Source organism: Apteryx mantelli, chromosome 22, assembly GCF_036417845.1.
Source record: "Apteryx mantelli isolate bAptMan1 chromosome 22, bAptMan1.hap1, whole genome shotgun sequence".
Taxonomy (NCBI): Eukaryota; Metazoa; Chordata; class Aves; order Apterygiformes; family Apterygidae; genus Apteryx; species Apteryx mantelli.
In genome coordinates, this window is record NC_089999.1 from 13,547,023 (window position 1) to 13,573,484 (window position 26,462).

Genomic DNA, 26,462 nt, shown 5'->3' on the forward strand with positions numbered 1-26,462 from the left:
ACGAGAGAAGGGCTGAGAGGGAAGAGGAGAGCTGGAAGGATTTGCTTCGGGGGTCTGAGGGTTCACGCTACCCAGAGCGAGGAGACCTGGGGGACGCATCCGCAGACCCCGCTGGCTCTTCGGCTGCGCCGTGAGCGACCTCGCTGCCCGGGCCGTGGTTTTCCGCCTGTGGCAGGAGGCCGGGGTCCCCAGCACACACGGGGGCTGCCTACCTTCCACCCTGCCCTCCCCCTTTGCATGCACATGCGCACACACACACACACACACACACACACACACCCCTGCGCTCACACGCATGCACACATGCACATGTGCTCCCGCTAGGTCGTAACGCTGCAGGTTGTGTTACTGAGAGCATCACGGAGAGTGATCCAGGGCCCGACTTTTCAGTAGAATAAAGAGAGAAGGAAAAGGAAACAGAAACCTCCCCGCCAATGATTTCAGTGAGCACCAACTTGTCCTGAGCATGCCGAGGCACGTGCTGAGGGAACGGAGGGCACGGCAAGGTGGAGGCACGAAGGCTGAGCAGGGACACTGGTGTGCAATGCCCGACTCCACTGGGGATGGGGACAGGATGCCCACGCGGCCCTGGGACACCTGTGTGCAGTGCTCAGCTCCATCACGGATGGGGACGGGATGCCCACGCGGCCCTGGGACACCTGTGTGCAGTGCTCAGCTCCATCACGGATGGGGACGGGATGCCCACGCGGCCCTGGGACACCTGTGTGCAGTGCTCAGCTGCATTGGCTCAGCTGCAGGGGTTGCGGGCCGAGCCGGGCAGGGGGCAACGGCGGTAGGGGACAGCACGGAAACCCCCTCCAGCCCCTGCACGGGCTGAGCCGTGCCTCCGCTTTGGGAAGACGTTGCTTTGGGAAGACGTTTGAAGAAATTGAGGTTGGCTGTACGAAGCAACTGTGAAATTTGAGCGAAAGAGCTGCCATCATTGACAAAACCTTCCAGAGCATTTGCTGGGAGTTTTAAGCCCGACTGCAGATGGCTGGTGTTCAGGCTAATTGGGTCCTGTGTCCTGCCGTCCCTGTCCTCGCCGAAACCTCTGAGCTCCCGAGGACAACATGCCACAAGCCCAACAGCCTGGCGCAACTTCCCTTTGTCTCCTTAAACTGCTCCCAAAAGCACAGGGCTAAAGGAGCTAGAAACAGCAGCCTCCCTGAGGCCCCTCTCCCACGCGAGACAAAGCCGTTAAGCAATATCCTCTGAATCTTTCCTTTGCTTATTTTTAATCAGAGGGATATTTATCAGGAGTGTGCCAATCTAATTTCTTCAGTCAAATTAGAGCGATCACCAGAAGTGTATCATTTCATTTCTCAAGCACAGTCTTCAAGTCCGCCGCTGCTCCAAACGTCACGGAGTCATTGGTTACACCTCAGAGCCGTTTTCCCTGCAAATACTTGGAATGATCAAAACAATCTAGCCTGGCTCGATGGACAATTAACAGGAAAATGAAGTTTGGATTAGCACCGTTAGAAACAATAACCCAGTAATTAGCTTCTGCAACCACAAAACAGACTACCGCTGCTATCTGAAAGGCCAGCTTAATTTATGATTTTCACAGCACACAGGGATATAAAGAGAATGGTAGTGAGCTGCAAAGCTGTTTTAACTTGGATTTAAAGGGGAAGAAAAAGACATCAGCAGGAAAGAAAAATAATTCCTAAGCCTTTGTAAACAAATATACCCCATGTCAAGAGCTAAAATATTGTCCACGATGCAGGAGAGAGGCTTCCTCTGCGCGAGGGAGCAACACGCCGGAGCCCTTGGGGCGGCCGCCCACCCCGGCCGGCCTGATCCTGCAGCAGCTCCGTGCCCGGCACATCGTGCAAGCGGCCGGGCGCCCCAGGGAGACCCGCGAAAGCCCGGAGCCGGCGGGCAGCGGGAGGCGCCACGGACAGCACGCGGCGCCGCGTCCTGGGGCCGCCGTCCGCGCCGGACGGGCGAGAGCGTTCACAGAGAGGGGTGCCCCAAAGCACCCCCCGAGCCGCCGCTGCGGGCACCGTGTACGTAAATCTGGCTCTTACACACGCTTTCACTTCAACATGTCTGTATATCTTAGTAATTTCCATTTTTTTTCCACCCCCCCATATGATGGATGTTCTTCAGTTTCAGCTGCCTAACAAAGAAAGTTTTAAGTGTAAGACTGAAAAAAAAGGCAGGGAATCTAAAATTCACTATTTTTGTTTAGTCTAGTTTCGAGAATTAACACTACACTGGGGTATTCTTGGGTCAGGACGAGCAGTCAGACCCAGGAGAACGCCAACGGTCGAGATGGGGAGTGAAAAGCCTCTTATACCCGGCGCAACAGAACAGGCTGTCAGCTCTCAGCACCAGGACGTTTCCAAAAAACATGGCTAACAGCTTTCCAGGGAAACCAGAGCTATTTTGAGAGAAGCAGAGTGCTCACATATTCACAATGCACAAAAACCTATTTTACCACCCAAAGACAAGGCAACTTTGTCTTGCCGGCAAAGTGCAATTCACAGCTAGTTGAGATTAGATTACCTTGGAGACTCCATGTCACTCACGCAATCGCAAGCCAAAACTATTGCTCCTGGAACGGGGAAATCTGCAGTCACCTAGTAATGCTGCAAAGCCAAGACTACACCAGCAAACAGAAGAAAGGTTAAAGCTTATAAAAAAGAGGCATCAGGTCTTTGACGCAGCTGGGGCATGGAGAACGGGATAAGAGGTTGCTTACGAGTGCTCAGAGCACAGGAGATTTGGGGGAAGTCAGCACCTAGGGGAGAGCAGAGCACTCTGCCAGATGTCCTCTGGATTCATCGGCTCAGGCGGTCCCCAAAACACACAACAGCTCCTGGCGCTGGGCAGCTCCTCTTGCTTGCTCTGCACACGGGGCAACCCCAGGCTTCTGGAGGCCGGGGGGGACCCGGCTAGGGGGGTTATCCTCGCACGTCTCACAATCCATAGCACTTAAAGAAAGTCAAGATCAACATCACAGGATTGCATTCAAATTGCACCAGGTCTGCAGTACCCTTCAGCTGACAGATGAGGTTTCCAGAGCTGTCTCACCTCGAAGGCTTCATGCTTCTACCCAGCATCACAAATTCTGGAGAAGACCTGACTACCAGCACTGTCCTTCACAGGGTCCTAACGCCTTCGCCCCTGCAGCAAGCCCTCTGCAGAGGGGAGCTGCCACCACCACCACCAGCCTCGCCACGCTGCAGTCCACAGCAGCGGCCACAGACGCTCCTCCGGAACCACCAGCGACGCGTCAGCCTCCAGCTCTACAAGCCGGTAAAGTAAACCTAAAACAGGAAACAAGAAGCAGCAATTTCCTACGACTTGTGGACAGCCACGTCCCCGCAGGCAGACACTTTATGAGCCTGAGCGCCCGCAGGCGCCGTCCATGACGACAGGTCAATTTTGGTAGGTCCTACAGACATGTAAAACGAAGGCACAATCCCCGCTCCGAGGAGTTTGCCAGGGCCACCAGGAAGGTGCTGGAGTTGGAGTCGCTGCATTTAATTCCTGGCTCCTGGAGGTCGCCTCTTGACTCTCTGGCTACTTGTTTTGAGTGTGAAATGAGGGTTAATGTCCGTAAGGAGGCCTGGAGGGTCAGAGAACTAACTGCAAAGCGTCACGAGCGTGTGGGCTTTGCGGATTTTGGACAAAACACATCAAAGCACGCTTACGGCACGAAAACGAGCTGCTCGCAAGGGCGAAGGGTGACTTCTGGGCTCGCATTAAGCATGTGCCCAGAAGCAAATCTCCCCTGTCCTCCGACCTGCCCCCTTGTCCGAAGGCGCTGCGAGGGAGGCAGCGGGCCAGGCCCTGGGGTAGCCTCCGCTCGGGGCCGAACGCCCGGCCCGGCCCGGCCTGGCGGCCCACCGGCAACGAACCGGGGCTCCCCCGAAACGCCCGCGCGAGGCCGGGGGTGCTGCTGGCCGCGCACCTCGTCTCATCAGCTCCCAGCCGAGACGCACGCAAAATCCCACCATGGGAGAGAAAATCCGAGCTACAGGCGCCGGGCAGCGTAAAAGCCGACTTTATAAGATCCTCACGTTTTTGCCAGCCGCTCCACCGTCCTAACTGGAGACGCACCTGCCCTAACCGCAAGCGAGGGCAGCGGGCTCAGGCCCCGTTCCCTCCCCGCGGTCGGGCGCTCGTCACACCGTACCTACAACAGGCACAACACTGCCGCAGCAGAGCCTCAAAGAAAATAAATTACTCCGTCATCCCATTTATTTTCCAGCTACTTTTGCACCCCGCCGCCCCTCGGCACACGCTGGATTTCTCTTTGCCACGCAGCCTGCCTGTGCAAGCAGAACAATATTCTGGAGACAGTTTGTTTTGGTTTTATATATTTATCCCCCCCAGTGTTTGGCGAGAATCTTCGCCTCCGACGTAAACTCCGAGTTTCATTTATTAAATACCTTGCTGGCATTTTCCTTTCGCTTTCCTAGCGCTCGTGCAATATCGCATTTGACATTCTGAGCTTTTCGGATGGCAACAGAGGCAGAGCGGGTGGGCTAAAAATAACCTGCAAGGGAGCAGGGAGGCTAGAAATAGGCTGGGGAACAACGGCGGCCCCGTACCCTTTCCTCCCCCCCGCGCTTTGGGAAATGGCAGCGTGCAGGAGACGAGACGGAAAGAGCTCGACGCCGTGAGCCGGAGCCGGCGGAGCCGCAGCCACAACCGCTGCCTCGGCCCGGCCACGTCCCGGGCGACTGCGCAACTGGCCGCGCTGAGCCGGGGGCTCATCGCTCCCTGCGCAGACCAGCGCTGGACGGAGCGGGGCAGGTTCAAAACGGCGCGGCGGCACCGGCCGCCTGCACGGGCGCGCGCCGGCCCCCGGGCTCCCGCCCGGGCTTGGGAATTAGTCTGCAGACACATCAGCGACACGATGAGTCAGTCCCAAGACAGGATCACGTCTCATCTCCTCCCTCGTGGGCTGCTTTTAAAATTAGCGCTGCAAAAGCAGTGACAAGAAGAGACGACTCAAAGCGTCGTGCCGCTTGGATCATGCACCGAGTAGGCACAGAGTGCCGGGAAGAATATATTTTAATTATCCACGACAACCAAACAGCAGCAGCCTACACTGTTTCTTCCGCTCTTTGTGATGTTCCTTGCGCGTTTTTGCCCCATCCCATCCTCCGTGCTCCCTGCGCTACTATTACCTTGCCACGTCGCCTTTCATCGGAGAAGAAATCCTTCGCACGGTCCTCCCAGCCAGTCCTCGCCTAGCGGGGGTGCGCGGATGGCGGGGTAGGGTTTGCACAACAGAACCGAAGAGAACCTGAGGCTGGGGCCGCGGACGGGGAGACGCAGCTCGGGCTCTGCGCCGGCTTGTGCCGCCGGGCGAGCATCCCGCGGGCACGCGGCTTCAGCTGCAAATCGCCCCAAAACGCTGCCCCTCGTGCCGTGCCGCCCTGCTGTCCGAGCTGGGCTTTAAGCGAGGAACTCTCAGGCTGAGGCTTAGAGAAAGAAACCGTCGCTGTGACAGATGGCAGGGGTGGTTTTGGGCCCAAACAGGGCGCCCAGGCTTTCTGGGAAAGGTTGCACCGTATCATCCGATAAGGGTCGGCACCGCCGGCAGCGCTCGGTCCTGCCTGCGCCCACCGCAGCACCCGGCAGCCCCAGGGCATTGCACCACACGCACCCCTCCTCGGCTGAAGGGTAGGAAAATCTTGGAGTGTAGCACTGTAGTTTTTCCTCCTCAACTGACAAGTCTTCCCTGAATTTGTACTTGAAGTGTTTGTAATTTACTGCTGGATGTTTGGAGTTTTTCTTTTTTTTTCCTGGGTGGGGGTGTTTGGGTTTATTTTGCTTTGTTTTGTTTTAAGATAAATGATGAATCAGGTTAATCAGCATTTAGTAACTATACGAGGGAATGAAGTCTCCCCCACGACCCACATTTATTTCACACTAGGTATCACTGGCAAGAAGGAAACTCTGGAAAAGAACGGGCTGAGGAAGCAGCCGGCTGCCCAGGACGGCTCGAGGCCGAGTCTGCTTCACTCATCGGAGCCAGGGCAAACTGCTTCCCGCCGGGAAAGGCGGGAACTGCCCCAGCCTGGCCTTGACATCGCAACGAAGAGCTTGCCAAAGGGATTGTTACTTTTATTTCAGATGCATATTGCAGTGAGGAACAATATGAAGAATATTATTTCAGTGCCCTGGGAAAAATTAGCAAGTCAAATATTGAATCAGGCCTCCAGCATATGCCAAGGAGATTGCTTTGATCTTATCCACACTAAAAGCTCTATTATTGAATTTAAAGTCTGTGAACACATATCAGACCAATATACAATGCATATCTGAATACACATTTGAGAAGCAAAGGATGTTTTGACAAAAGGAAAAAGAATATTTTAGCTGAAAATATCAAAGTTATTGCATCAATCGAAATACAAATGCCCTTTTCATCTGGCTCAGTGGCTTTACTGACAGGGCAACGCATAACCTGGGGCGAGACCGTAACTTAGGAGAAAGTTCAAGACGGGTCTGGCTCCTGGATCAGGTACGGGGTGGCCGGGCGGAGAGGCAAGGACTGCGGCTCGGCGGCAGAGACCGCAACTTCCCAGGGACACCGTCAGCAGGCAGCAGCAACGCAGGAGCAGCACTTGGGCTCAGCTGCACAGACGGTTTGACCAGAAGAGCTATTTTGGGAGCATTTAGTCTGTAATAGCTATTCCAGCCCATTGCCCTTCTGACAACCCTTAAAGCAGCCATTCAGTGGAGAGCCACGGCTCTTCCCCAGCGCAGGGTGGGGGCAGCAGGGTTTCTCCACGGCTGGCCGAGAAGCTGGGTAGCTTGATTGAGGCCATCTTCAGGTCTCTGCTTCCCACACCAAGCTCCTGCTCCCCGAGGGCTGCCTGACCCTGGAGAGACAGCTCCTACGGACGCAGGGGGGACAGACGCCCTACCTGCCGTCGGTGGGGGCCAACACGGGCCGTGCCCGAAGCTCAGTACGCTCGCCCGTAAGCAGAGCCGTCAGACACACCGTGTCTAGCACCACAGTTGATTTTAAGGAGAACTTTCCCCCAAGAACCACCCAAGCACAGCATGTTTCTGCAGTAAATGGAGAGATCTCGCTTTCATTGACATGCACTTCAGGAAAAAAAACTTACCATTTTATTATTGATTTCGTGGAAATGAATTTCACAGACTTTTTCCACCACGTCTTCATTTTCAAAAGTTACGAAGCCAAATCCTAGTTAATAAAGAAAAAAAAGGAGGGGGGAGAGGAAAATATTAGCCACGTTAAACAGATTTCATTTTACTAAAGCATTATTTAGGCACTTTGGATTTTTGAGAACTTGCACAACAATATGCACGTGTAAATACATTTGCTTTCTACAGAGACGTTGCAGAACCTATTATAGACTAATGGAGGGAAGAAACATTGTCTCAGAGAAAATTAATAAGGTTCTGTTACAGTCCTTCCATAGGATTTAATGGAGAATTAAAACCTCCTTATAGATTTTTTGATCCATCCTAAAGAATTTAATGGATAGTTACATCCTTGTTACATGATGGCTCAGAAGCTACAGTAAGGCTATATTTTCTTTTATATATTACAGGTTTCTAAGAGTCATCTCCACAAAACCCAATTATATTTCTATGGAACTGTATCGATTCTATCTCTTGTTTAATTCCATGGGACTTCTCCATTCGGGCTGACTCATTACACGCCCAAAGACGTTTCGGGGCGAGAGGCAACGATCCCCATTTACCCTTCGCTAGCGCGGACGGAGCGGCACGAGCGCTCTCCCGCCCCGCGGTCCCGGCGTCCCTCCGGCACGCGGCCGCCCCCGCCGCTGGCGCCGGCGCAGCGAGAGCCCTTTCTTCCTGAATTGCTTCCTCTACAGCCTCATCAGGACATCCTGAGGCCCTCGAGAAACTCTGAAGCCTGAGGCCCCCGATCTCGTCACTGCTCTCTGCTCCGATTCGGGCTGGTCCGCGCTGCTTGCTGCCTGCTGCCTGCTGCCTGCCGCTAGCCGTGCCTGCAGCGCTCTGCCGCGTCCGCACGCTGCTAGATACGTCCCACCGAAGACCCACCACAGCTACGCGCGTCGCTTCCCCTGCTTGGGTCTTTAAAAGAAAATAAGGTCATGCTAAGGAACAAAAAAAACGCTTCCGGCAAAGGCTCAACAAACAAACACCAGCGTTAAGCTAAGGAAATCTCGGGAAGGCAGCAAGGGAAGGAGCCTCACCGCCAGCTCCGCGCGGAAGCCGGGGCTCGCCTCGGACGCCAGCGCGAGCCGGGCAACGTCTGGGAAAAAACGGGGCCGAAGCCGCGCTGCCCGGTTTTATTTTATGCAGGTGGCTTTGCCCACGCACACCTCGAGGGCCGGGTCGCCCGTCCTGGCCGGGAAGCCGCTTTCCCCTTCTCATCCCTCTCCCTATGGCTTAAACACAGGTTCATCACGAAATTATTTGTCTGATTAAATAAGATAGCCACCTGGCTCTCTGGGTTTACAGATCTTATAACAAGAATAAAATAACAATCCGTAGGTGTCAACGCTCATTTGCAGGTTTTTAGAAGATCTATGCCATTTCACACCGGCCAGGCCGGGCAGCTCGGCAGGGAAAAACAAGCCTGATGAGGTCTGCGAGGAAAGCGCGCCCGGGCGCTTATTCATCCCTCCGGGGAGCGGCGCCGCGGCGGCGAATGGCTTCGAGCCCGGCCGGCACTTTTTAAATATCAGATTCCAACTTTTAATAACTGCACATGCAAAAAAATATTACTGTATGCATGCCTTATTAGTCAGCATAATGAATACATGCTCGTTTTTAGATTAGCAAAACTCGAGAAACCTTCCTGGGCTAAACAGACGATTATTTCTTATGAGAGGTACTAAGAGTCAACAAAAAAAATGGTCCTCGGAAAGTGTATGAAAAAGATTAACACAAAACAAAGAAGGCTGTTTAAAATGGTGACATAAATAGGATTCCGGTTGTCAAGGAGCACACATTTTAAAATGAAATTATACTGCATCCTTCTGAATGAAGCTATTATTGGAAGCTAACAAGCTCTATTTAAGAGATAAGCATTTAACAGAGTCAAACGGTTGGGTTTTTATTCAAATGAATAAAACTGAATATTCATTTGAATAATCTTTTCTGTAAAAGAAAAGACAAAGAAGAGGGGAAAAAATAAAGTAAGAGGCAAACAGATGCCCCCAAACGGGAGGCTCTGGGCCAAGCGCGATCGCTAAAGGAAGCGGAGACGTGCATTCGCGACCTTCAGGTGAAAACCCCTCCGTCGGCATCCGCTCAGAGGAGGAGTCGCTGCAGGCTCCTCGCGCGGGGGCTGTCGGAGAGGGGCAGCCGGGAGCGGGGCGCGCAGGCTCCTCCGGCGAAAACCAAGGCGCGAGCTCGAGGGCCGGTTCCCGGGGGAGCGAGGCTGCTCCCGAGCCTCAGCCTTGCCAGCCCCGTCGGCCCGCGCAGCCCACGTCTTCAGGTGACTGACTTTGGATCCTGGGCAGTCTCTGCAACTCCTAATTAGAATTTAAAAAAAATGCTAAATACTCTAACGTTCTGCTGAAATATTCGGGAGTCAAACGCCAGAGCACCCAGCTACCTCCAGCTTTTAAAACAAGTTGAAGATACTTTGCACAACTGCAAATTGCGTTACTCCAGTTACCCGCAAAAGGGGACTTTTTCACTAGGAAACAGATACAGGTGCATTATTCACAGCAGAGGGCAAAAACGTGGCGAAATATATTCCTTAGTGAAAAGCAAGATGCTCTCAAGCATCCAAATAACCCCGAGCTCCCCTGGAAACATTTCCCATGCGCCTGCAAATGCCAGCCCAGGACGCCTGACGGCTGAGGGCACTCGACACGTCCTCCGACATACGTCCATTACGCTGAAAAGCCTCCTCTGACCCAGCACCTTGTTCAGCCAAGAAAGCTGCACGGACCGGGGGGTCGAAGGCTCCGCGCAGCAAGACAAGAGCTGTTCTGTAGCACTCTCTACCACGGGAATCCAGAAATAAGAGAAACACTGTTCAGAGAAAGCGACCAAAACCATAAAAAGATTTAAAACAATTAAAAAAAACCATGAGAAACCATAAATAATAAGAAGCCATACTAAAGACACCAAATGTCAAAGCTCCTGTGTGCTGCATTTTGTTTTTTCACACTCGAATCAGCTACATTTTGCACCTTTGTCGTCAGTTGAGAGGTTTTATGTCAACTTTGGTAAAATATAGCTGAGATGACGACACCATTGCTATGAAATATATCTACTTTCTCTTGTTTGTTGGCAGCGACTTTTGCTCAGCCGGGATTTCATCTGTGCGTAGAGCTACGTGCATTTGCACACGCAGAGGACGTCCCTCGGCAGCAGAGTTACGTGGCAGCGGCTTTGCGCGTTAAAGGTCTCGGTCTCTCGAGTCAGTACGCACGGTAAAGCCAGCGCAGCAAGGTGATTATGTCCTGCACTGAAAAGGTTAAAGCCAGGCTAACGCTGGGGTTCGGCTCCCACGGGGCTCTGACGGACAGACGGACGCAGGGCGAGCCTTGCCCCGGTGGGGTTACCGTCCCTCCGGGGGTCGGGGACGCCGCGGGTACCTGCACCCCAGCGCTGACGCGCCGCCCAGCATCCGAACAGCATCCCGCTTCTGCCAGGCTTGGAGCCAAGACCACGCGCTGGAGGAGAAGCAGCAAGGCCCGGCCCAGGTCCTGGTCGGCGAACGGCCAGGGATGCGGTGACGGACACCCGGAGAACAGGCACCGCGACCTGCCGCCCAGCGCTTCTGCACTGCGAGGAGACGCTTCAGCCTCAAAGCAGGAGGGTCTCGTGGACGAAGGCACCGGGGTGAGAACCGGAGGAGCCGATTTCAATTCCCAGACTGCCTGAGGGTCACCCACGGATGCGGAACGAGCCACCTCATCTCAGCTGCCTCTGCAAGGCTCCTTGTCACCCAGGGGGGCTGCACTGCCCAGTTAGACCGTAAGGTCTGTGCAGCCGGGACCGTCTCTTACAACATTTGCAGCCTGCCAAAGCAGGAGCTAGCTCCTTAAAGGGTTCTGGGAAATAAGCGATCACCGAGGCTCTCTTGTGCCTCCGCAATAATCCCAAAGACCCAGGGAAGTAGACAGCGCACGGAGAGGAGAAGGGAAGGGATTTACGTGGTCCCCATCACACCAGTAAGTGATGCAGGCTCTGCTTAAACCTGGCTCCTGCTGTGCGGCAAGAACAACCCGGCAGCTGCCTGCCGGTGCTCTCATCGCTGCGGGATCAGTCTCCCCGTGGGCACGGACCACCACAGCGCGCCGACACCGCCAGCCCCGCGGCCCCGGAGCGCGAGCCACCAGCCCGGGACGCCCAGCGGCCCCCAGCTCGGCTGACGAGCTCAATAACCACCCTGGTCCCACTGCAGCGGCGCAGCATCGTAACGAGGATAAAGTAGCTCAGGCTGCGCTCGCCTCCTCTATCACGTCTTGGTACCTGATCTTCTCAGTTGGGCTTGCTTTATGCCTCTTCTTTTCTCTCCCATATTTAAGTTACTTAAGTTTTGAAACACAAAAACCTCCAGTCCTGCTGTGGCATTATTTATGCACCTGCTTTCTTGTTTACACCCACAGTTTTGGCAGCTGGTTGCTGTAAACTGTAATAAAATGCCTTTCAAAAAGTGGAAGAAAAAAAAAAAGAAGAAATGTGACCAGACAAGCCAAGCATAATAATATTAAAGCCCGTGTCAATTAATTTTTCCTCTTCTTGATAAATGAGCCCCATTCCATCCATTAATAATGAGGGAAGAAACAAGAAAAGTTGACACTAGTTTAATTTATTTTCTCAACTTGCCTGGTCATATTTCTCCCTGTTGCAAAGCTTTCTGGTGCTGCTGGGAATTGCAAGTGGCTCCCACACAGTCGATGCATAGATTGGTGTGAATCAATACAGTTCTACTTTATTCACACATCCCTTGTAATCAGAAGGGAGAAAGTTACTTAGTAAGCTATCTAGCATCCGAGCCTGTCGAGCCACCTTATAATAATAATAAACCCGCGCGGGAGGGGCAGAGAGGGGAGCGCGGAAAGCAGGTCTCCTAATTGCTGTCACCAAATCCCGTGTTTGCAGACAAACGGGCTGAAGCGAAGGAAGGGCCGGGGCATTTTAATTGCTAGGACAGTGAATTAGGGAGGTTTCCAACTTCCTAATTCCTGTTAAGGTAATTCAGATCGTTATGCTGAGAGCTGGGAACAGGCACTTCTGGGTTTAATCCTACCGCTGGGAATAGAGTTGTTCATTTGTCAGAACACGAACCCAACAGCCAGGACTCCTAAACCTCAGCCCCAACTTTGCCACTTTCTTACTTTGTGTCTTTGGACACGTTGCTCAAGTCTTTCTTGTGCCCCAGTTCCTGCTGTTCTTCTCCACCAAATTTCTATTACTTTCCAGCAAATCTGTGCCTATGCCACTTTCACCCGAGGCACTGGACCTTCAGGGAGGGAGGACAAGGAGGAGGGAATCGGGAAGAGAAATACGGTGACTTTGGTAGAAAAGATGAATCCGCCGTTATCTGTAACGTCACGGCACCTAGAGCCGCCAACCAAGATCAAACCAACGCCCGTGACAAAATGGCAGCTCTCAGGCACTGGAGCTCTCCGACAGGAACCCTTCATGTCCTGACGAGCAGTAATGTCCATGCACCTCGCCTATCCGTCAATCAGTAGAGATAAATACGTAGCGAGAGAGACGCACACACTCCTCAAATTTTATCTCTAACGCACACACACATCCACTTTCACCCCTTCTCCTCCGTCTCGAACATAATCCCGGCATGGGGACGTATGCCTGGAATACTGATGACCATATTCCACGGTGCCGCGTGCTTGGCCGAGAACAAAACCTCATCCTGCCCCAGCGAGAGCCAGCCTGGGAGCGGGGTGACCGGAAGAGCTGCAAGGGGAAAGGGAAGGTTAACCCCTCTGATCTAGGGTAGGAAACACCATCCTCATTTACGTGTAAAGCGTGCTCTCTGGCTTCTGTGCTTCTGTGAACGATGCTCATCAAGACGGATGATTAGCCTGCAGATCCATTTGGTGTTTACGTGCATCCCGGGTTGGGGAAGGAAAACAGTCAGGTTCTCCTGACAGACGCAGGCAGGTATTACGGCTGTTTAAAGTGTCAATATGTACTCCATGACATGAGAGTAAATTCTCAAAATTAAATCAGCAGACAACCGCCTCAGATCAAAACCTCCAGACAAGGCGCTAGCGTTTCAATACCAGCGCGGCAGGAGAGCAGAGAGCGGAGGTCAGCCGCGCAGCTGGATAAAGGGCACCAGCACGAGATTTCTGCGCTTTTGTTCGGCAAACCGCAAGGCGCAGGTTCCTCGCTCCCTCCTCCCCACGGCTGCACGGCATTTGCAAAGGGAGCATCAGTCAAAAAAAAGGCGCCTGAGAAGGTGAAACCACAGCACCAGGCAGCAGCCTGCCCGTTTAAACCAGTTCTGGGGAGTGGTTTTCCATGAAGGAAGGATGAAGGGTATAGGCATCCCAAAGGACACGTCCTGGCCAAGGAGTCCAGGCTGGGGGTGTCGGAGGCGCCGGCTCGGGGAGATGCGGCGCCCCACTGACCGCCCCGCAGGGAAGCACGGCGCGAGGGCGGAGGAGCGTCCGCTCGCGCTCCGAGCGGCTCGGCGCATCAATCCATCCTCGCAGCAAGCGAACACCGAAACCGGGCGAAGCGATCACGAGTCCTCACCAGCTTCTGTTCCGACTGCTAGACAAGCTCCTCCGCTTTCCAAAGAGCTCTGAGAAACAAAAACACCCTGGCAAACCTGGCCTGGCTTTGTGCTATTTTCTCCCCACTCAACCAGTCCGGAAGAGTGGGAAGAACGCAACACCTGGGCGGAGGCAAGGCGAAGCAAGCAAGGACGCCTATTCCAGCCAAATTCCTCTCTGTCCTACAAGTACATTGGGATCTGCTCCTTCAGCTGAGCAGTTTCCACTAAAATCTGTTCACGGTGCATGGTGTGAAAGGGGAAACCTCATTTCATGTTATGGCCATGCTAATGTAAGTGGTACCTGAACTTTTCATAATAAATTTTTCATAACAACAAATCTTCATTAAAATTTTATTCTATTAACATTCTGAAATCAAACCAAAGTGCTGAGTACATAATGACTAAAACGCACACCACACAGCAACTTAATAAATGCCAGTTTTATCATATTGCTAATTAACAGAAACCATTAATATATTCACAGACTGTTCAGAAGCATTAACAGTGACCTAAGAAAAATTGCAAGTACATGTGATACACTTATGTCTGCATTTTTTGCTTCTGAATTTTCTACACAGGAGGCCTCAAAGTTTTCTCCTGATTCAGCTTCTCTCTATGTTGGAGACATCATGTCTGAACGGTCACATTTTTTCAGAGGCTTGAGAATTAATGCATCAGTCTGAAGTATGAGCTACTGAAAGAGGAAGATACCTCAGTCAGCATTTGCTTTTTTGCCGGTATTTCACTCCGGCTCCTCAGGAACATTTGGGAGCAGACCCATTCTTGTTCATCCCAGCTTCGCATTGCTGCTTTTATTTCAGGTGAGGATTTTCCAGCTCTCTAACAAGTCACTGGCATACAAGTAAGATTGGAGTTGGCTGGGGCGGGGGGGAAGCATGATATAAACTAATGGATTTCTTTTTGCTTTCAAAAAAGAAAACCCCCAATGCTTGCAAAATCCAACTACCCTGTCTACAGCCAGCGTGAACTCTGCATTTCAAGGGAGTGCTTGTTTCTGCTCGTTAGCAGGACCCGCAACGTGCAAGTCAGGGACAAATCTGAACGCTATTTTCCGCTACAGAAAGGACCCCCCTTCCCCGCAGGCACGGGACGTACCCAGCCCCGCTGCCGGGGAAGGGGAGCTTGCCCGCGGCACAGCCGGGGAGGGTCACGCGCCCCGAGAGCCGCTCAGCTGTGCCAAGGACAACCCAGGGGGACTCTCCCCGCCTTACGGATAAAACTGAAGCACAGATATCATCACGGGTGGCGATGTTTCAGAGCAAGTCAACGGCAGTGACGCTTTCAGGTTTCCAGTCTTTTTAACATCTAACCAGCTTCCTTGCCTAGGCTCTCGCAGGGCCTGCTCCCACGGGTGGATCTCCCAGCGAGTCCCGGGATGAAGGGCCATCGCTCCCCGGGTTTCCGTTCACCCGGGAAGACTCTCTCATTAGAAAACGGAGCTGCTCCCTAACTCGACGGCAGTAGCCGCTGCACGCTGCGCTGCAAAGTCCTGCCATTTTTATCTGTTTGCCTACAGGCGTCAAATACTCTCTGCCTGTCAATTCTTCTACAGTTTATTACCAAATTTATAAAATATTACATTTTTTATTATATCCAAATTCACTTTATTGCATTTGACAATACAGATAATCACATACCATATGCTCTAATGTTTTGAAACCAATGCATGTTGACAGCAGTTTTTATTCATGATGCATAATTCTATCCACAGCTAACAAAAGGCGATGCAGCACCAAGCCTGGTGTTAGGGTTTTGTTGTTGGGGGGATTTTTTTTTTCTTTTTCCTTTTCTTCATTTTAACAACAGATTTATAACAGTGGAAGGAAAGATGTTTTGCTTTCAGTTAAACAGGAAACGGGCTGAAAAGATGGGCTTATCAAAGAGACGTCCTCAAAACATTAATAACTGGTGGGGGCTGGTTACTCTAATTACTTGCATTTGACTCCTGCTGCTAATAGGTGTAAGGAAGCACGCCAGCTCTTCCCTGCGAGGGCAGGCTGGGCTGGCGGGACCCTGAGCCTGGTTCTCCACGCTCCTGCGCAGCTTCTGGTGGGGCTTTGGCCATGGCTACTCATCTATAAAACTGAGACTAACTGAGACCAACTCCTCCTCCTCCTCCTCAGGGGCATGTTGTGAAGACAAACGTGCCCACATCTTTAATGTCCTGCAAGCACAGCGAGCACAAGCTCCTACCTCAGACGATGACCCAGTGGTCGGCCAAGAAGAAGGGGTCCACGCATGAAGACAAACCCTGCACCCAAGCTCAGAAGCAGCCCGGGCTGAGCTCCAGGAGGCCAGCAGACTAGCGAACGGTACCTGTGCTACCGCACCAGCCGCTGGCACGACTCCTTGGTGACCTCTGCCAGGGTTTACCAGTTCCACTGAATTTCGGTGAAGCCCTGAACCAGGCCTTTGGCCTTCATAGAGAGAGAGCTCTGCTGAAAAACAAGCCCGTCTTTACCACTGGTTTACCGGCGGTGACCGTACTCCATTCCCTGATGACTCAGTCTCGTGATGCCCGTCCGAACGCACCACCTCAAAACAGAATGCAGCACTCTGCCACCGAACAGCGAACACGATTTACAGATTACCCGAAAGCTCAGGAGTCCCTCTTAAACGTTGCTCCTGACTCTGCTTTTCCACCTGCTGCTGAAACCCGCCGGGCCCCGTCACCTCCGCAGGTGACGAGGAGAGAGCACCCAGTAACGCGGGCGCTCACAGCTCCGTCCAGAGCTAGGGACTAAGAGATTCCTTTTTCACATTTTAACAGCAAAAATCCAAAATAAATTACATTCCTCGCGTGTCCTCAAGCAGTTTCGCACCCTGCAGAACGAAAGGAAGAATGATATTTAAATGAACAGCAGTAAACGACACGATACCTCTCACTCTGAGAAGCACTTGTGGGAAGTATTTCAGCAAATGTGCAATATTCCTCCACTGCTAGTAGCTGATTAAAAAGACCTTTAAAGATTGTCTTTCACACGAAATACAAACCACCCCCAATGCCCACACGAAGCCAACAGAGAGCCTGGATTCTCTAGCCCAGGCTCGCGATTTAGCTGCAGGGCAATGCTAATGTCTCCAAACCATTTGCACCGGCTTCTGGGAAAAGGGCACCAGTTACTCGGGTCTAACACCACCTCACCAGACCCTGGGACAGCCCTAGGGGCTGGGACCCTCTCCGGCGCTCCTGCAAGGGCGTCCATCCTTTGCTCCCTCCAGCTTTTCTCCCTTCACAACGGAGCTGCAGCGGCACTTCATGCCGGTGGGACGCCGGCACCTCTGGGTCGCACGGGTCACCCTCGCGCCAGCCCTCCTCTCCTGCCCAGCCTCACTCGAACGAGTGAGCTTGGCTCGGACCTACTGCACCGGACTGCCGAACGCACAGAAATGAGATCCGTCTCCCAACCGGCTGCGCGGACCATGCAGCAGGGTGAAGCCAGAGCCAGACGCCTCCAGGGCAAGGCGCGCACCAAGGACCCCGCTTCTCTGCCGACACCTAGGGCTCTTCTCCAAGCTCCAGTCTCTCCTCAAGTGCTGTCTGTATGGCTCTATTTTCCCAACACTGTCTGGGATTAGGGACAGTGCCAGTACTGGCAGAAAGCAGCTCTGTGACTATCCTCCCTGCTCTGCCAAGTATTGATGCAGCTCTGAAAACGGCTACATCCTTTAATCCTTCCCTTCGCTCCCTCGGCCCTCGCCAAGGAGCCTGAACACAAATTACACAAAAACAGTTTAGCTGAGACTCTCCTTAAACGGCTGGGATTGGTTTTGAAACGATAACTCAGAGATGTTCACAAGGAGAGGGACGAGAAAGCCGGCTGCAGGGAACATGAAAGCGGCACCTGGAGCAGCAGCTCCCGCTGCACTCCCGGCCTTACGAGGGCTTTGCGTCTCCGTTCAAACGCGCGCTACAGCCGGAGCGGCTGCGCCGGAGCAGGCTCCCTTTGAAATGCTGCTTCCTTACAAACCATTATAAAACAGACGCAAGCGGAGGCCTCCTTGGCACGGAGGCTTCCTGGATCTGTCGAGACTGTGGCGAGCTCACCCATGCACTTCAGAGAGCAGCGGCAGCTTTCTGAAGCGTTCGAGCGCTGAGCAACCTGGCCATTGATCCATTCACAAATGCCATTACAGTCACATCCATATGCAGGATGCAACTGCTGCCCTCAGACTTTACATTTAATCACAGCACAAAAAAAGCCTTCCACTTAGTTACTTCCTAAAAGGGTCCATAAAGTAACCTCACTGCCAAGACACAAAGCGATTGTGTGTGTTTGCACATACATATATATAGCTATAAATATACATAAGTATACATACATACATATTTATATATAAAAAACGAAGGCAGACATTGCTATCCTTGCCTTGCCCCACTGCACCAAGAAGCTGCACGACACACGGCACAGAATAACAGGCAGTAGGCTCCTGCCCTATTCAGCCATTAGGAATGAGTGACATGGCAATATCATACCTGACTGACTCTTTTCAACGTAAAAACACCTAAAATCTTTACAAGATGCTGGGCACCATGAGCAGAGCTGAAATACAGCCTCATCCAGCGGAACGAGGAGAGGAAACGCTTGGTCTAAAGAGGTATCAAGAGAAAAGCTCTTTCCAACAAAAAAGAAAGCCAGACAACAGTTATTTAGTACATTTATCTCCTACTTCTAGGCCAACTGGGCCAAACCTCTGTTGGACATTAAAAAAGAAAGCAGCAAAGGAAGGAAAGTTAGCAGTCAAGGTAAAAGCAAACCGTGTACCAGAAAACGTCACCGCTTTCTCTCTGCAGGCTGCAGCAGATGCGTTGACGTTGCGTTGACGTTGTACGTGAGGACAACTCGGCTGCTGGCACCTTTCTGGGCCAAGAGACAGCAAGTCCGAACCCAGAAGTTAAGCTAATGTTCGTTTGATGCTGCAATGCAGGCCAAGGGGCAGCTGCACCGCGCAGAGGAACCGTCCTTTGCCCGGGGGCTCTGGGAAGCACATCTGCCCCATCCTCCCCAGCCACCGCGCCGCGACCCCGTGCCAAACCTTGCCCACCCCGTCGGTACCTTACTGCCTGGCCTGGCTGCGTCCTCAAACCCCACGTAGCACCGGCCTCTCCGCCAGGCTGTTGCAACGGCGGTGGCCACGCCGGTTTCTACAGGTGGCCACAGCTCCCTTCATGTCTGGTGACATCTTCTTGCCTCTTAAGCCAACCTGCCGTCCTCAGGCCTCCCTGAGCACCCTGTTCCCGATACACCCACTCCTCCGATACCTGTTACCCTCGGGCTGTGCCCTGCTCCGGGTGAGACCAGAACAAAAACTCTTCGCCTGCCTGCTTCATGCACCGAGCACCACCTTGACCCCACCTGCCCTGGCTACACCTGGCAGGACCGAGAGAGGGGAGGAAGGAACCAGGGAACAAACCCCACGGTGACACGTGGTGCCACCGGCCCACGTGTCCTCCTCGGGGAGGCTGGGGCAGCAGGACCAGACGATGGCGTAAAGGCACGAGCGGCTGGAGCCAACGCTGGAGCCCAGGCGGCCAGGTTGGGGCCCGGCGTACCAGTGTCCAGCAGGCGCAGCCGCTGCCTGCCCCGGAGCGAGCTGCTGCGTCGCGCTCTGCTCTCGCGGCTCCCAAGTCCTGACGCACACGTGTCAATGAAGGACACTGGTCCCTCAGATATTTAAAAGGCTTTGCAAGCCACAGCTCTTCTGCAACCACCCATCAGCAGGGCACGTGCCAGAAGCATGCCCGTTTAAAGAAAGCTCTTAGCCCATGCTTAAACCCCGCCGATTTGAACAAGACGTGAAACTAAACACAGGTCGGGGCCTCAGTTCTTAGCACTTCTCCCTTCCCTTCCCTTCCCTGAATCAACGCTCACAAAAGCACGAGCCGCACACACAGCTGAAGTGACAGGCTGGAGACGCCGCTCGTCCTCCTCCCTGCCGTGACTGTCCGGACCTCCGCGCGGCGCGCCGCCGAGCGCCCGCAGCGAAAACGCCTGTCCGGTCGCTGCGAGCTAAAGGCACGTCGAGGCGGAGGAAGCGCTCAGCTCCTTATTAAACGGCTCTGCAGCGGGGAGAGAAGCAAATCAAGCAAACCCCAACTCCCAACCCACGGCACTCAGGCAACAGATTCAACAACGTGAAAGATGGCAACGTGGTGCAAACCAAACAGGACGCTATGTCTAAATTAAGCTGTAATGACCTGCTCGGAGGTCTTTATTAGTCAGGTAATGATCATTTAAGAGGAGGTTACTATCTTGAGCCAAGGGCACCTAATGCCGTTACTGAACTCGTTAAAACCTGGCAAGCAAGTCATTATTTCTAATGTTATTTCCTTTTCTCTGAACGCGGCTTTCTGCCTCTCTCCGTGTAGGGCTCGGCTGCACATCGCAGAGAGCGGCGATCGCACGGCCTTGGCCGCCCTTCCTGGACGGGCTGAGTCTAGCGCTCGCACCACGAGCAGGCTGAACACGAGATACACGCGCCACGAAAGGCATGCCCGGAAAAGCCTGGATTTCCCAAGGCCCACGGGGACGCAAAGCAGGACAGGACAAGCAAGAGCCGTTGGGTGTCCATGGGTGAGCCGCAGTTGGTGTCCCCTCTTGGGTACCGCTCGACGCTGTGCATGGCTTACGTCCTGCACGGACTGCCGGCGTTTCGGCTGCGAGGAGAGGCGCTCCAACAGCAGCGCGCGCACGGCGCACCAGCCCGCGAGGACGTTGCGGAGCTCAAGCTGTGGAGCACCAGCTCTGCACCTGGGCACGGGCTCCCTGGCGAGCAGCGTGCCAGGAGCCCGGGCTCTGTGCGGACGCCGGAGCCGACGCACAGGACAGCCCCGTGCCCAGCCGCAGCTCGGCGGCGCGGTCGCAGCCCCAGTGCAGGGCTCGGCGTGCAGCCTGCTGGCCACCTCCGAGCAGCTGGCTGCCCGAGAGCGACCACGGAAAGAGCAGGGGGAAGGCAGGTACTGACTTCGATAAAATCCTTCATCCTTATGCATGAGGGGAAGCTTTGAGGAATTTTACCAGCGCACCTGGTGAAAAAAGGCAGTTTTCAAACATTTGAGAAGGGGAAGAGAGGGGCAGAGACAGGGCCAGCAACCCTTTCTAAACGGCTCCCCAGGTCTGCTCCGAGCATCGGTGCGCTCCGCGTGGGAGCCGCCACCACCGCTCCGCGTCTCCCCGGGAAGAACCGCGGGCCACCGGGACATTACGGGACGAGCCTCTGATTTAACTGGGAGCATCGCCACCAAGAGACTCACAAAACCCGCGGGTGCATTTTGGCGGCGATGCCTCTGCCTTCGTGGCGGCGCTTCCCGCGAACGCAGCCCGCGGGGGCCGAGGCAGGCGGCTCCCGCCCGGCCGAGGGAGGCGACGGCCTCAGAAGCGGAGCTGCTCACGCCGTGGCCCGCTCTCACGTTCGCCCGGCTCTGCTGCTCCTCAGCACGGAGTCAATGATTTACCTAAAGCAGCAGCTCCGCGTCCCACCTCGAAAAGGGCTACGCTGGCCACCACCAAAGCGTTGCCCCGCTTGCCCCAGTTCTGTCCTCCCTAGTTAATCTCCTACGTCCGCCTTATCCATCCTTCGGGCCTGCAGAAGCTCACAAAAGGGAGAAGAAAAAAAAGAGGAAAAAAAAGAAACCACGCAACTACTCTACCACGTTAGCAAAACCCGTCACCGTGCAAAGAGGGCACCTCCGCGACCCTCCCGGCGCAGAGCAACGTCCCCGGGGCGATCCCGGACACCCGGAGACAGCGGCAGCTCTGCCGCGGACAGGAGCTTCTGGCGGCGGGACAAAACCGACGGCAGCTTTCAGCCGAGCGGAAACAGGACCCATCTGGCCCAGTCCCGCGACTCGCCGCCGTCACGAGGGGGGAGAGGCCCCGGCACTGCTGGCCAGCGAGGAGTTACGGCAGCTGCGTTTCACTGTAACCCGGCGTGGACAATATTATGAATGACACAAGCAAGCTGCCAGCCCAGGAACTCATTACTGTCAAGGTACAACATGGCTGTGTGCCAGGCCCCCAGCTTTCACACTCGCTATGCCAGAACATCCACACACAATTTAATTGCATTATAATTTCAAAAGTGCTTTTCAAACTGGAAAAAGGCATTCACTGATTAACCAGCGAAGAGCAAAATTGTTTATGAAATTGAATACAAAAAGCTACAGAAATGTAATTGGGTCGTTCTAGCACCTAATTTTCAAGCCATTTTCCCACTTATTTAATCACGAGATACAAAAGGAACTAGTGAATTGACTTCATACTAATTAGATTACTCCCCGCGATACTCTAGGCCTATATTCCAACTGGTTGATAGCGCTGTTTTAAAATGAAACAAAAAATGTAGCAACAGCTTGTCTGGGGCCATAACGCATTTGTTTCCCATCAACCCTGTCTTACAGGAGAGCCATAAAACCCAGGCCAAATTCCCCCAAACCAGCCATAGCTAGTCACCCAGAAACTGCAAACTTTCCCGCAAAGGAATGAGGAACGTTTGCCAAACTGTTATGGCCGTTCCCTCGTGCACAGCTAAATCGGGGCTGAAAACCTCGAGCTTCTGTGAGCTGCTGTGCTGCAAAATGCCTCACATGGGTGAACAGGCGAGTCCCAGGGCTGCCCTGTGAGCTGGGATCCCCGGGGGGTGACCTGCTTTTGGCCGAGGCTGGTAGAAGATCTGAAGATGTTCCAGACCACGGAGGAGGAGAAGCTGCCCGAGCTGGCCAAGACACACTGCGCTCAACCGTAACGGGTGCTGAGGTCCTCGGAGGAAGAAAGAGCAAGTTAACGGTGGAGTGAAGAAATTAAAGCCACCACTGGCAAAAGCAGGTCTCGGCAGAGGTACCCCTCCGTGCTTTCAGGTTGTTCCCAGTGATAAAACCCCAAAATGCTGAGCGCGCTGAGCTCTGGCTCCTCAGGGACCGGGTCTAGTGAAGGGCGAGAACGTCCCTCTTAGAGCTGTTACAACATAGGCTGCCAAAAAGCATTAGGCAGAGGTAAAAATGCAGTGCAAGGTGTAATTTCTTGATTAGAAACGGTCAAAAAATGTTAGTAAGTTTGACGGCAACAACCCGAAGGAGCAATGGGGGATGCTGTGCACAAAAGGACATTTTGCACCTTCTCTCCTCTCTGCCCCTGGCATACCGTGAGCACCGCGTGCTGGCAGGACCATGTTCAGACGCACAAACCTCAGCCAGGTCCAAGCCCGGTTCCCCACACCGGACTCCACGCCGCCCTGCTCCTTGCACATGTCAGCCCTTGGAGGTCCTCGGCGGCAGCACCCAGCGTGTCCCTCAAATTACACTCGGGGATTAACAGGAGCTCCCAAAATGACGCCAGAGAGCTATGGGATGGGCAATGAAAAGCTGGGGCTAAATCTGGACTAGGAAGCACAAGCAGGAGATCTGGAGCAACCCTTTCCATACGCAGGTGCCACCTGTGTGACCTGGAGACCAACGTGTGATGGGCTGGGGGAGAAACTGGTCCTGATAGAAGGAACTGGAGGAGAGAGATGGGGCTTGATGGACCCGAAGAGGTTTTAAATGAACTGTTAATCCTTGTGCATAAACTATATGAGCTACACACTGACTTTCCAGTCACCTTTTCAGGACAGCTACACACCTGTGAACTTCAATGAACCTTGTAGGAGCTGTAGACATTTTAATTTATTTTATTTTAAATCAAGTCATTAAATTAAACAGAAATGCCTTGCTGAACCACTTCCTTCAGTTTACTTAAGACTGGTTCTTTTGAAACTACATATATATACATATGTACTCCCTCACAACTTAAGACAGCAGAAGTTTCTTTAAACATATCCAAGAACCATTCTGTACCTGATACAATCTGTTCAGAGCTTTTTCACTAATTTTAAATTTTATTAGGTGCAACATAATTGATTATATAATCAAATGTAGAATGTACATTATCAAGATATGGTAGCACTTCACAGGCCATTTAATCAGCATATCTGGGACTGTGCCAAAATGAATTAGCTTGCATTAAATTTCAAGTACATATTATTGGTTGTATTTGTCTCTATGTTTAAGCAGACTCTCGCTCTTACAAAAGTCGTCCAAAATCCTTCAAGGGATTTCTGCTGCTCGACTAAAGGAGCTGAGCAGGAACGAGCGGCGGCTCCTCGGCCGGGAACCAGCGTTCCCGCTAACAGCCCACCGCTGACACCGATGTCTATCCAAAGCACGAGGCAAAACGAGAAACTTTGCATTGCTCCCGCCTCCGAAATTTAATTACTGCCACCTGAGAGGCTCGGCAGCTGCAAGAGGCGCCCCGGAGAAACAACGCGCCTGCAGAAGGGAGCTCGCACGGGGAGATTTTTCAGGCAGCGGAGACGCCGCCGTCAAGGTGACTCCTGCGCGCTCGGCTGGGGCGCACGGCACGGAGACAGGCGCGGGGCTGCAGGGAAGACAGATTCCCGTGTCCCGCCGCGCAGGGCGAAACGGGAGCCCCCGCAAGAGGAAATCAGAAACCTGCTTCCAGAAAGTGTCACTTTACAAATCACCGCTGCAGTGAGCCTTCGGGGGGGGTTGGCCGGGCTGCCCAAGTCCTGCAGGAGGTTGCAGTCTCTCCTCCCAGCGAGCAGCAGAAGTAACGCAAAATGAAGGACGCTTTCCTAGGAACACGTAGGCAGCATCTTTTCGCTCATTAATACATAAACATCAACTAAGATAAATGAGGAGGCAAAAGGCCACGCTTTACCACGGGGCAAGCTCCAAAAACGGAGGATCGTAATGCAGCTAGCAGCTGTCACCGTAATCCTGAAGCAGAGCACCCATTTAGGACAGTATTTCTGTGGAAGACGTCCCCCCTCCACACTGATCCTGCCTTACCGATCAAAAAAAGGGGCAGAGGCAGGAATACTAACAAGAGCCCGGTTCAGCCCAGAACATCACAGCTTCTAAGAGCCCAATATTCAGCTGAACCACTGCTAATACAAAGCTCACGTGAGTACGCACAGGAGAGCACGGTCCACAGACCGCTCCTCCGCAAGGGACCCTCACTGCAAAAAGTCCTCTATCTCTGTTCATCCGTTTTGTGCAGCTGTGGTTTACGTGCTATATTTGCAGCTCACTTCTGGGTTACCTGGTCCAAATGTCATTGCATGCAAAAACCGATGAAATGATCAGCAGCACATTTTCTTAAAGGTTTGCATTCTAGCTGGACGTTGCACCCCTCTTGGGTCGCATCCCAAACTTCTGCAAGCTTTGGTAGGGAAGGTGAGCGTGGACTCTCAGCTGCCCTGCTGTCTATATATCATAATGTGAGGAAATAAAGAATTAGGCACCAAAACCCAAAAAACTATTGAAGGAATTGAATAAATACCAACTAGGGTCAAGGAAAATAACAGCAAAAATAAGAAGCTTGGCCTCAGGTTAAAATAATACCTTTGAATTGTGCAATATGACCCCTTCAGACTATAGCTTCAGCAACGTACAACAGTCCTGGGCATCACTAATATCCTCGGCCAAGACTCTGTCCCTACTGCTCGTGCACCAGATCAGTATTTGCCTAAGCAAACAACATATACTGCTGCGAGAACAAGTGGCTGCCTATGACAGATGCTTTGCATACACGCGCCATTTGTTCCTCTGGATGCACGCGTAAAAAGGCAACTATTCGCTGAGCTATTCCTGGAAACCGGATCCCACCAGTGAAGGGCGGCCAGCGCTCGGCAAGCTGGCCGAGGGGGCAGGCCGCGGCATCGCCGGGCCTCGCTGAAAATCGCAGCGCGCAGTACGGGCCCATGGGCATCCGGCAAATGCTGAAATACTCCCGTTTGCTGCACCCTCACGTGCCGGGGTTGAAAATCAAACAAAAACCGAAACGCCCCTGGTGCACAGTCTCTAGGAAAGCTCAAATCGGAAGAAATAGGGGGCGGGGGGGCATTCACCCTTTTTTAATATAAGCTTGAAGGCTGTGCTTTGTTGTTCAGGACCACAGGCAAAGAGAGAGATAACATCAATTCCTCCAGTGCCTAAATGCTTATCAGAGCAAACAGGTTCAGGTTTAGCAGGCACTTCAAGCAAATGATGAATCACATCAGGATAATCACTTTCTTACATATATATTTAGAACTGGTATACGGTGGGGGGAGACCCACATCAATTACATTAACACCATTTAAAAATTCATGCCAGCTTTTACTTTGACAACTTGAGAATCGCCTGTAGGTTTAACTGATAGGGACTTGTCCCAAAGGCACCTTTAATGTATATTAAAGCGTAAAGTGGCTGTGCAGAAGAGGTGGGTTTCCTCCGCAGCTGTCAGCGAGCACGAGGAGTGACGTTTCATTACTCCACCGCGCTGAAAGCACAGGCACCTCTGTGGGGCGACAATCTGTCGAGAGCCGAGATGTACGTAAACACAACCGAATCGGGCGCGTTAGCGCTGTCTGTAAAGCGGGCAGGACTGCTCTTCAGGACGCGTGGGAACAGCGCTCACCTGTTTACCCCTGCGAACACAGGCAACCCTATTTCTCCCTTTTCTTTTCCCGGAGCAATGGCGGTATCAAAAGGAGATTCACTTGCTGAAGGAGCCGGCGGTCAATTCCCAGGGCCCTTTACCGCAGAAAGCCGGGGTTTGATTTCAATGGTACTACATTTCTTTTTTTAAGGCACTATATAAAGAAGAAATCTTCAATCACTGTATATAGACTCTTCTTTCCCAGTAAGCCAGATGCAACCTGCTGTGGAAACACACAGGTT

General features: G+C 53.0%; 1 protein-coding gene across 6 annotated transcripts in view; it reads right to left on the reverse strand.

Moving 5' to 3' along the window:
• The window catches only part of MSI2 (musashi RNA binding protein 2), a 255,549-nt gene that overhangs the window by 45,453 nt on the left and 183,634 nt on the right, over nt 1–26,462 (reverse strand). For all 6 annotated transcript variants that reach the window (XM_067309908.1, XM_067309907.1, XM_067309906.1 and 3 more), the window contains exon 8: nt 7,107–7,189. In XM_067309908.1, coding sequence (XP_067166009.1) covers nt 7,107–7,189 — 83 coding nt within the window. The remainder of the gene's footprint in view (nt 1–7,106; nt 7,190–26,462) is intronic.